This window comes from Thamnophis sirtalis, unplaced genomic scaffold (assembly GCF_051295495.1).
Source record: "Thamnophis sirtalis isolate CommonGarterSnake01/CBP01778 unplaced genomic scaffold, rThaSir2_p1.2 scaffold_3, whole genome shotgun sequence".
NCBI lineage: Eukaryota > Metazoa > Chordata > Lepidosauria > Squamata > Natricidae > Thamnophis > Thamnophis sirtalis.
Window position 1 is genome coordinate 159,295,207 of NW_028261383.1, and position 11,983 is coordinate 159,307,189.

General features: G+C 41.5%; 1 protein-coding gene across 1 annotated transcript in view; it reads left to right on the forward strand.

The window, feature by feature from the left end:
• ARHGAP9 (Rho GTPase activating protein 9) overlaps window positions 1-5,628 on the forward strand; it is a 49,131-nt gene extending 43,503 nt beyond the window's left edge. Inside the window, exons 17-18 of the mRNA XM_087710599.1 lie at window positions 2,346-2,451; window positions 4,300-5,628. Of these exons, the coding sequence (XP_087566725.1) occupies window positions 2,346-2,451; window positions 4,300-4,483 (290 nt within the window). The 3' untranslated portion in view covers window positions 4,484-5,628. The remainder of the gene's footprint in view (window positions 1-2,345; window positions 2,452-4,299) is intronic.
• Window positions 5,629-11,983: the final 6,355 nt, after the last annotated feature.

Genomic DNA, 11,983 nt, shown 5'->3' on the forward strand with positions numbered 1-11,983 from the left:
GTGGGGGAGCGGGAAGACATCTCAGCCTTTCCTAATACCAATTCTCCAATCTGAAATTTACTTCAGATTATCTACAGATATCTTTATTTATTTATTTAGTTTGCTTCAGGAACATAATAGATCATTGAATGCAGAGGATCCAAAGTTACTGCCTTATTTTAAGTTGTGACCAAATGTCACATTGCTAGAGGAGCTGGGGAATCTTAAAATCCTATTGATCAATATGAAAAAATACCTTTTTTTCCTTGACCAGCATCATTTTTCAAATTCTATTCCTGTAACTTTCACCATAATTCTGTGAAAGCTCTTATTGGTTACCATTTGAAACACCATCAGTGCAGGAACACACATGCCAGCTCTCAAACCGGCTTTGTACAATAGTGGCTCTGAAGACGGTTTTGGTTTTGGAAAGTTATATTGCATTCTCTGTGTTTTGATCCATACATTGGCACGTAGTCATTACATTGCATATATTATTTGCATACATATGTACACATGTTATATATAGTTTATATATATATGTATGTATGTATGTACATACACGTACACACACACACACACACACACACACACACACACACACGCTATTTATATACTGCCAGAGGGAGGGAGGGAGGGGTTCCACCACAAAACCGCGGTCGACTAAAGCGCGCTCGACGAAACCGCGTACCTGACATCATCACAGCACGACGAAAAAAGCACGCTGTGAGCGGTAAAGCTAAAATTAACACGTAAACCTAAACCTAACCCCCCCAAACCTAACCCTAACCCTAAACCTAACGCTAACCCTTAACCTAACCCTAAACCTAACCCTAACGCTTAACCTAACCCTAAACCTAATCCTAACCCTTAACCTAACCCTAACCCTAACCCTAAACCTAACCCTTACCTTAATGTGAATCGGCTTGCTTTAAAAGCGCTTTTTAAAGCGCCCTTTTTTCTCCGCGGTCGTATTTGTCGCGCTGCTGATGACGTCAGGTACGCGCTTTAATCGGGCGTGCTTTAGTGGACCGCGGTTTTGTTGTGCCACGGAGGTAGGTGGTTTCTAAATATGAACAAATGAATGTCAGTGCTAGTACATAGGCATGTACACATGAAACATTTGAAGTTGGTTTTTTCGTAAATATAAAGCAGGGGAGGAGTGATAAGATGACTGAACAGGTATCCATCTTGCTGTGTTTCTTCATGTTTTGGATAGTTGAAAAAGAATGATTTGCTAGAGCCGAGATTGGTTAGAGTGCAGTACTGCAGGCTACTTCAGCTGACTGCTAGCTGCAGTTTGGCAGTTCAAATCTCACCGGCTCAAGGTTGACTCAGCCTTCCATCCTTCCAAGCAGTGGTGTATTAACCATTAAGCAGACTAAGCATATACTTAGGGCACCAGACCCAAAGGGGCACCACAAAGTTGAGAAAAAAAACCCAGTGAAGATTTGTACAATATATACAAAGGAGAGGGGGACACCAAGATTTGTCAGTATTTAGGGCACTAGTGAGCCTTAATCCGCCACTGCTTCTGAGGTGGATAAAATGAGGATCCAGATTGTTGAGAGCAATATGCTAACTCTGTAAAACACTATGAAGCGGTATATAAGTCTAAGTGCTATTACTATTGCTATCATTGTGGTCCTTTAGCTTCTGTAGTCATGCATCCTGTCATGATAGGGCATGAAATAGTTTTCTCTACTTATTCCTTATCACTCATAAACATTTGTTATTTGTTTGAGCCATTGACCTCAAGGCCACCTTTTTTATGGTTAAGGTGGGGTGGTACGACTATTGTATCAACAATCCTATTGTCAACTTTGAACCAAACCTGGCAGTAGCCATTTCTCTGTTCCTCAGTTGCCACACAGAAAGGGAAGCGGGAAAGGAGGTTGAAATTTCTCACTAGACACAACAGAGAGCTTTATCATGAGAACCAAGGTCATCTCTACTGGCAACAGATAAGGTCGGGGAAGGAGTGCCTGGGGAGTCCACCATTTAACCCAATTGGCCAACGTGGCCTGTGACATTTGGGGATGGGGTTATCTACTATTTTAATTATACTGAAACTGTGGGGAAGATTTAGAGTTGGTTTTTCTTTAGAGCTGTGCCGATATGATGTTTTCAATAAAGAAGTTTGTTGAAGAGGATTTTGGGAGGATTTGCTTGGATTCATTAGTTGGAGCCTTGACACCTAGCATCTCAATTACAATTTATTTTCTATTCCAAAATGTGTTTTGGATGTAACTCTGATAGCAACACAGAAGATCTCTGGCCTGTCCTTTGGAAGCTAGAAGGTCTTTCATTCTAAACGTTGCCTTCTCAGCTGGGAAACAAAAATCTTTTTGCTTTTCTCTGCACAGAGTTGTCCGATCACAAGGAAAAAGTGTCAAAGATTGCTGGGCTGATCCAGACTCTCCCTCAACCAAACCGGGACACACTGCATTACTTACTTCAGCACCTCCGCAAGTAAATTATTCACCTTGAATTTGTCCATTAATACTTTCTTCCTGGCAGAATCAGGCTTTTATTACAGGTAATCCTTAACTTACAACTACAATTGAGCCCCAAATTCCAGTTGCTAAGTGAAGCATTTGTTAAGTGAAACTATCCCTGAAATAGTTATGTCACTTTTTTTCAGTGCTGTTGTAAATTTGAAGAGTCACTAAATGAACTGTTGTAAGTCAGGGACTACCTGAATTAAGTTCCCTTTTTTTTCTTTTATAGCAAACCAAACAAAATCACTAGGAAGGAAAAAAATAGCAAAAGGAAACTAATATTTAAACTTCTTTTTCAAAGGTGGGAAGCAAAGCTGATGAATTGAAGAGCAATTAATCACTTATGTCCTTGAAGAAGAAGCAATAAAAAGAATCTATTAATTAAAAGTAGACTACCCTTACAATTACATTTTATTATGCATATTTTAGCTCTGGAAGGTAAAATTGAAAATTCAGCCTAGGATGGGCATTTCAAAAGAAAACGTGTTTATTCACAAATATCAATTTTCCTGCATCTGAGTACAGATAATCCTTGACTTAGAACCATTCATTTAGTGAATGTTCAAAGTTACAACGACACTGAAAAAGTGAGTGATTTTCATACTCGCGATTGCTGTAGCATCCCCATGGTCATGTGATCAAAATTTAGACGTTTGGCAATTGGCTCATAATTGCAGTGTCCTGGGAGCATGATCAACTTTTGTGACTTTTTGACAAGCAAACTCAATGGGAAAGCCTGATTCACTTAACAATTCACTTACTAACTTAACAGCTGCAGTGATTCACTTAACGACTGTGGGAAGAAAAGTTGTTAAATGAGGCAAAACTTACTTAACACCTTTCTTGCTTAACAACACAAAATTTGGGCTCAATTGCGGTCATAAGTCAAGGACCACATGTACAACACTATTGGACTATTCTACAGCTGAGCACCCTCTCAGTCCAATAGTAATGTTCTATGGCTGAGTGTTATCAATATCAGTGGTTTTGCTGTTGCAATGTGTACCTCCTTGGCAGCTAAAAACATATAAAGAATGGTTGCTGGAATTAGATATGACTAGTTTGATGAAAAGAAGGACTTGATACCAGGGTTCCAATATCTCAGGCATTGCCACAAAGAAGAGGGAGTCAAGCTACTCTCCAAAGCATCTGAGGGCAGGACAAGAAGCAATGGGTGGAAACAAATCAAGGAGAGAAGCAACTTAGAACTGAGGAGAAATTTCCTGACATTTAGAACAATTAATCAGTGGAACAGCTTGCCTCCAGAAGTTGTGAATGCCCCAACACTGGAAGTCTTTAAGAAGATGTTGGATAGCCATTTGTCTGAAACGGTATAGGGTTTCCTGCCTAGGCAGGGGGTTGGACTACAAGACCTGCAAGGTCCCTTCCAACTCTGCTATTTTATTGTATCTCCTAGAAATGAGGTCTAGAGCCTCATATTTTGTCTTCTGAAAGGGATTCTAAATGGAAACCATTTCCTTACATGGATGGTTGAGCAACTGGCTGTAAATTTGATCCTGGAGCTAACTCTGGGAATATAGGAATAGAAATTACAGGATATCCAAAAGTTGCTTTGTGGAAGAAGGGATTTCCAGTACACTTTGTCTTCTCTTTCTCTTCTGATTTGTTGCCCTGATTGTGTCTTTGATTGGTTATTTAGATAAATGGCTTACGAGCCAATGAATGTGATTTTCAGCATGTTTTGTTTTAGAAATGAAATCTCAATTAAACCTGCCTGTCTGCTTTAGCAATGGATGCATCGAACGCGACCAAAATAGCATGATTTTCTCATTTATGGGTTTTTTCCCTCCTCATTCAGGGTGATGGATCATTCAGATGTCAACAGGATGACAACTCAGAACATTGGCATTGTTTTTGGGCCAACGCTGTTGCGACATGAGCGAGATGTAGCCAGCCTCATAGAGGACATGGTGTACCAGAATCAGGTGGTAGAGTTGCTTCTTACCGAATTTGCGAGCATCTTCGGGACAGGTGCCGAATGACTTTGTTGATACTTTTTTTTTTTGAATATGGATTGCTTTATTCTCAAAACATATGGGATCCCAATCTGTTTCTGAAGCAAGCATTGATGCTGTGAAACTCTCTCCACCAATCACAGCAGCGTAGGTTACCATCATCTTCGGAAAAGATATTAGGAAAGATGGATCTCTGCATCTACTTCTTCGAGATTGTTTTTTTTTTTAGTTGATCAATTTTTTTAGCTGATATACCTTAGCAAAAAGATGTCAGATTCATACCCAATAAACAACTGGTGAGATTCTGGAAGAGAAATTATATGACTGAAAGCACTTTGGCTTTAAACAATGAAGACCTGTTCAGATGCAGATTTCAACCCAAACAAATATATAAAATGGAAACTTTATTCCATTAATTGGGCATTCTGTGCTGGAGGAGAAAGACTTTCATTAGATAAGCTGCCAGCCAGCCTAATCCCCTAGGTCAGAGGTCGGCAACCTTAAACACTCAAAGAGCCACAAAGGTCCTAACCAAAAGCCCCCCATTCAATTCTAGAGCTGACCGGAAGTCTGGTTTCCCCCACCATAGTGTTCTCCTAGCACGGCATATTTTTTCCTCTACCTGACCTAACCAAAAGCCCTAATCCTAACCCTATCAACTGTGGAGCCGACCAGTGACAAGGAGCCACAGCAGAGGGATGAAAGAGCCACATGCAGCTCCAGAGCCATGGGTTGCTGACCCCTGCCCTAGGTTTAGTTTCCTGTCTGATGTCACAGTGCCAAACATCCTCTGTACTCTTGAAACTCGAATTCTTCAAGATTACTTTTCCGAACTGCCCATCAGATGTGTTGGACTACAAATCCCATGAACTTCTGCTAGCACAGGCAAAATCTTTCTAAGGAGATGCCTTCTAAGTCATTATTAGAGCACACAAGTTTTCCCCAAAATAAAATGGAAACTTCCATTAAAATTGCTATTGTGTTTTGCCAAATAACCTGGGAATCATCAAAGGTAATGTTTGACTATTATTAAGAAAACCCCAGTTCTTTTACAAAATGATGGTTTAGAAATGGTTTGAAAAGAAATAAACATGACTGGATTCTCACATGTGACCTGTTTCTCAGTGAGATTTGTGATTGACCAAGGAAAGTGTTCAGTAATAAAAATATTGCCAGATGATCCATCTCTTCTGTATTGTTTTTGCATGAACTTGGCCTTTTAGGGATCTCATTATTTTTAGGTGTATATTGGGATGAATTGGGGAAAATTTACTGTTATTTTTTCATGCCCTTAACAATTTTATGAATGTCCAGACAAGAAGAAACCTTTCTCCATCTGTTCATTAAAAAACTGTTTAGTTCTTGCCAGCTGTTAATTAATGGGTACCATCAATTTATCCTCAAGAATCAAACAAAATTGAATGGAGAAAAGGGGAAAAAATAATAAAACAAGCATATTCCCATTCCTTGTCAAACCTGAATCTCATTCTTTAGTTTTCTAAATCATTGCATCTCTCCATCTCAGACAATGAATCTTGGTGTTAGAGCCAAGCTGAAAAAAATTTAATAACAGGAGTTGCATGATTTACACCAGTGGTTTTCAGCCTTGTCAATTTTAAAATATGGGGAGTTCAAATCCCAGAATTCCCCAGCCAGGGAAGGTTGGGAAAGATTGACCTAAATTAATGAAATAAAAAATTGCTGGCTTTAAGGGGAAGGTTTTTTCCTTCTTTTTTTAACTGTCGGTTTCACATATGGCTCTGAAAAGGCTGATTTGACCTCTTAGCATGTTTTCAACTTTATGTGTAAATCTTCTTGATCATAATTCAGTTGTACACGCTCATTAGGAAGCATGACCAACTGCCTGCATCTTAATAAATACACCATTGGGGCAGGGGTGGGCTTCAAAAATTTCAGCAACAGGTACTCTGCCCAGTTGTTGGGTAAGCATGGCCATGGTGGGTGTGGCCTAGTCAGCCTCCTACACCATGGCAGCCGGGGGGGGGTATTTTTGCCTTCCCCAGGCTCCAGGGCTTTCCTTGAGCCTGTAGGAGGGCGAAAACTGCTTCCCGCAAGCTCCGGAGGTCTTTTGGGAGGCCCGTTTCCCCCCTCCCCAAACCTCCGCACAGGCCCTGTACTTACCTTGCATCCAAAATGGGCTGTGTGGAGACTCCTGGGAGGGGAGGGATGGGGCAAGCCAGGAGTGGGATTTGGAGGTTCTCCGAACCGGCCATAAAGTTAGCTATGGGTTCTCCCGAACCCAGGCAAACCCGTAGCAGCCCACCCCTGAATTGAGGAAGGGGGAAATTGGCCAGAGTTCAGATGCAGTTTTCCCCCCCACATTTTTCTCAGATGCTTTAAAGAGATCTCATCAGCAGCTTCCTTAAGCTGTTCTTGGCCCTTGTGCTAAACAGGTTTAAATAAACAAGTGCTAGCATTAAGTTATCCCTTTTCTTCCCATTGTATTTTTTGGCTTGTTTCTTTCCATTGAAATAATGATGAAAATTGCCTGTGATTGGTAGTTGTCTTCCATGGCCTTAGAGAAAAGTGAAAAGTTTGGGGGTCAAATTTAAAATATGGGGAGTTCAAATCCTAGAATTCCCCAGCCAGCGAAGGTTGGGAAAGATTGACCTAAATTAGTGAAATGAGAAATTTACCACAACGAAGGCTTAGTTGATGACCCTCAATGTCTTGAGTGGCTTGCTATATTTAAATAAATGAACAATTTAGTTTTGCTTTCATTCTTTTTCCTGAGGAAATATTTTTATTAACCTTTTATTGGTGCTTTTTTCTCCTCTAAAAAAGAGAGTGAGAGAGACAGAGAAAAAGATTTATAGGTAAAAAACATTCGCACACATATATACTATGTACAAACTATCAAAATACACGTGATACACCTAGAATTTGTTCCCCTGCTTTTAATACTTCCCTTTATCCCTTCCCATAGAAGATAATCTCCAGGGAGAGACAGGCACTGGTTTGGCTTCTAGGCTAAAGTATAACAGAAAGATACAAAAGGAAAGCTAAAACAGAGGCAAGGTATATTCTTTGGTTTCTTAGGCTTAGTTTTATATTTTTGCTCTGAGGAAAATGCTGAGGTGAGGGACATGAGGACAGTTCATAGGTGGAACTATGCAGGGGTGGGTTGCTGCCGGCATTACTGCTGGTTTGAAACCCGTGCACAAGCGCCAGATGCATGCTGCACGCGCGTGCACTCTTCAATGTAAATTGTTCTGTGCGTATACACAGAACAATTTACAGTGAACTGCGTACGCGCAGTCACTAAAATCCAAAATGGCAGCGGCTAAGCGGCAGCGAGAGAACCAGTTTGCGGGCGTGACAGTCCTGGGTTGCTGCCGGTTCTGCAACCCAGGTCTGAATTCTACTACCGGTTGAGCTGAACCGGGCCGAACCGGCAGCAACCCACCTCTGGAACTATGAGAGAAGATATTGCCTCAGTGGGAGAGGCATAAGTTCGTGAATCATCCCTTAACATCCCATCTAGGTCTCCTGTCTAAAACCCTGAAGAGCTCCTATCAGCACATGGATAATTCTGAGCCGGGCAGTCCAAGGTTCAGCTGTGGTACAAAATAGCTTGCTTTGTTCTGCTGAGGATACTTTAGAGGGGGAGCCCCTATCTTTTACATGGAAATAAGCAAACAGCAGGAATGTAAGGATAGAGGCAATCAGTGCAGTTACGAGAACTGACGATAGCTTGAAAACAGATGTATTATTGGCATTCGTTTATATATTCACTTTTTCCCATAGCTTGTGTGTGGTCTTTCCCTGTCATTTTAGTACAACAGATTTTTAGAATATTTACTAAAAACCTCCAAGGCTAATTAAGCAGAGTAGGGGGGTTGAGCTTCTAAGCGCCAGACAATGATATTCCCCATTAAACTTTTAAAGTTATGATTCTGCTTCCCTACCATCTGCGTCAATACACTTTACTTTGCCCAATCTGCTTATATACCATGTTTCCTTGAAAATAAGACAGGGTCATTATTTTCTTGTGATACCACCCCCCGGCAAAATAAGTGCTTGGCCTTATTTTCAGGGAGGTCTTATTTTTGAGGTGCAGGAGGCAGCGAGCATGGTCACCTCATGGCTGCTGTTGTGTTGCAATATTTTTGGGGAGGGCTTATTTTAGCACATGCACGGAAAAGCCCGATTGGGCTTATTATCCGGGGACGTCTTATTTTCAGGGAAACAGATATGGATTTGGAAAAACCAGGAGGGCAAGAACATAAGTTTGTTGACAGACCACAGTAAGCTTCAAAATTATGTTCTTGGATCTCGTATAGCTTTGCTTCCTGGATGGTTGCAAGCAGAGAATAGGCTGGATAAGTCCTATCTGATCTAACATAAATTCATACCTGAAGAATTTCAAGTGCTTTTCAAGTGCTCCAGATTTGAAGTTATCAACATGCAACTAAAAGACCTTTGTAGAAGACGCAGTAGGGAGAGTTTCTTTTTCACAACACCATTAATATTGCAGGAGTTGCCAAAGTTTCTCCAAAGTTTCTTTCAGACTGGGTGGATGTATGTGGAGAGAACGGATGGGATGAATTGGGACTTCAAAAGCATAGAACTGGTGGTTCTCAGTGTACAACTGGAAACATTATCTTGAATTATGGTGACACAGTGGTTAGAATGCAGAATTGCAGGCAAATTCTGCTGACGGCCTTTATGGTCTAAGAGATATGTACTGCTGTTTACTTCTCCAAACTCTAGGCCAATTTATTTTTACTTAGGTATGGCAAAAATATTAAAAAGCATATCAAAGTTATATTTTCAATGAGCAAATGTAAAACTATTTACTCTGTTTACAAATTCAAAAGTAAACCATTTACTGTATATAATCAATACATGATGGAGATGCAATACCGAATCTCTCTGGGGATTCCCTGATACGAGAGCTGTGGTGGCACAATGGTTAAAAGGCAGTATTGCAGCTAACTCTACCCACAGCCTAGAGTTTGATTCTGACCGGCTCAAGGTTGACTCATCCTTCCATCCTTCCGAGGTGGGTAAAATGAGGATCCAGATTGTTAGGGGCAATATGATGACTTTGTAAACCACTCAGAGAGGGCTGTAAAGCACTGTGAAACAGTATATATATCTAAGTGCTGTTGATATTTCTATTTTTTAAAAATCTAACTCCTTATAGTCACTGCAAATTTGTTATCTTTAACACAGTGTTTCGGATTTTCCTTATTGTAATGATGTGTTCAGTTTCTCTTTCACGGTTTTCAAATTAAGGGACCAATCATGACAACCTAGCATTGCCCTTAGGGCCAAATTTCTACTTTCAGCAGCCCAGTGGGTGGGATATTTTGCCAGAATCTAAGACATGTACATTGATTTTCAAGAAGGTATAAAGCTGTGGCTTGCATATGTGATCAGGCAATTACAGCTTTAAGACCAAGAGCTCAGAAATGGCTTCAAGCACAATGAATTGCTGTGGTAGCCACTTCAGGTTGAAATCATAAAAGGTATTATGAAATCCAGTGGTGCATGTGCTTGTGTCAACCAGGCCTAGCTCATTTGGGATCAAGAGGAATTTACCTTTAGGCTGGGTTAACAAGTGAACTGCATGCTGGGTATTTATGAGCCGAGGTGGCGCAGTGGTTAAATGCAGCACTGCAGGCTACTTCAGCTGACTGCAGTTCTGCAGTTCGGCTGTTCAAATCTCACCGGCTCAGGGTTGACTCAGCCTTCCATCCTTCCGAGGTGGGTAAAATGAGGACCCAGATTGTTGTTGGGGGCAATATGCTGACTCTGTAAACCGCTTAGAGAGGGCTGAAAGCCCTATGAAGCGGTATATAAGTCTAACTGCTATTGCTATTGCTATTGCTATTGATTTTCTCTTATAAATTCATCTGAATTTACAAGAAGATTCTTTTGTTCCATAGGCATTTTACTCTTAACGTGCCAATTTGTCCAACTTTCCATTTAGCCTTCTGCAATGGATATGAGTTTATTTGTGGCACATTTGTGGATAAGCTTGTAGTTTCTCTTTTTGCCTACTTTCTCATTGTTCCCCAATGTGTGGCATTACAAATCTTTTCACACTGAATGGGCACCACAGCAACATCCAGTTCCACGAGGAGTGTGTCTTTATGAAGGCTGCATTTGCAAACATATGCCTCCCACATGATGATCTAGCTTTTTTCAAACATACGTCTAAAACATCTTTATCCCAGCCCCTAGAAAATACACACATGGAACTCCTCTCTGTATGGAATCACGAGCATAAATTTTCCATACGTCCTCAACCACATTCCAACTGAGCAAGTCATATGCATGACAAGAGCTGGCAAAAGGCCTGTGGTGTAGATTTAAACACAGTGCAGAGGGGACCTTTGTTACAGTATGGGCAGGTGCCATAAGAGGATGGGGAGAGGCATATGTGAAACTGTTAGGCAGGTGAAAATAATTAAGGCAAGAGTTCTGGCAGGACAACAGAATACAAGCACCTTCCTAGCCTTGTACTTTTATTTTATATTTTTGGGTTTTATAATGGCAGTAATTACCGGGTAGATGCTTTTGGCAAGAGATAAACTGGTGGTACTTAGAAAAGCCAGGTTAACTTTCGCTAGCTTTGCAAATTGGGAGCTGAAATGTGGGGATGGAGCTGAACGTGGCCAGGGGTGGGATTGAAAATTTTTAGCAACTGGTTTTCTGCCGGGTTGATGGCTGGGTGTGGCCATGGGGGGCGTGGCCTACTCGGCCTATTGACCATGGTGGCGGAAGGGGGGAATTTTCGCCCTCCCCAGATTCTGGAGGTTTTCCTCAAGCCTCCAGGAGGGAGAAAATGCCCCACCCCAAGGCTCGGGAGGCCATGCAGAGGCCGGAAACAGGCCCGTTTCGGGAATTCTGGGAGGCCTGTTTTTCGGCCTCCGGGCGCCTCCGTGCAGGCCCTGCACTTACCTGACATAATGAATAGGTCGTGTGGATACATACTCCTGGGATGGTCAAGGCAGGGTGGGTGGAGCCATCCAGTCCTTCCAACAACTGGTTTGGCAAACCAGGTGCAAAATTAACATCCGGTTTGCTCGAACCGGTCTGAACCAGCTGAATCCCACCCAGTATTATTGTATTGGGATATGACCTGAGACTCAGCAACTTCTAAGGGTGGGACAATTCTCATCCTCCTGATGTTGCTGGACTCATTAGCCCAAACCAGCAAGGTCAAAGGCCAAGGAGAGTGCAATGTATGTTCCAGCATCTGGGATGGTTCTACAATCATGCTTAAAAGACTCCATGTGGCAACAGAGGCAGTTTTAATATGCTTTTCCTCCAGGTGTCTTTCCTCCTCTGTGTATTTTATAGGAAAGAATAGGTGACAATTCCGCACATTTCTGCAGCACTGCATGTATCTAAGCTTGCTTTTATAAATATATCTATCTATTATAAATATATACGATAACAGAATTAAGGTACCCTATCAACCAACTCTGAGGCACTGTGCAAGAAATGCATTGGAACATTCTTGTTTCTTAAGAGATTCGAAAAGAGGCACTT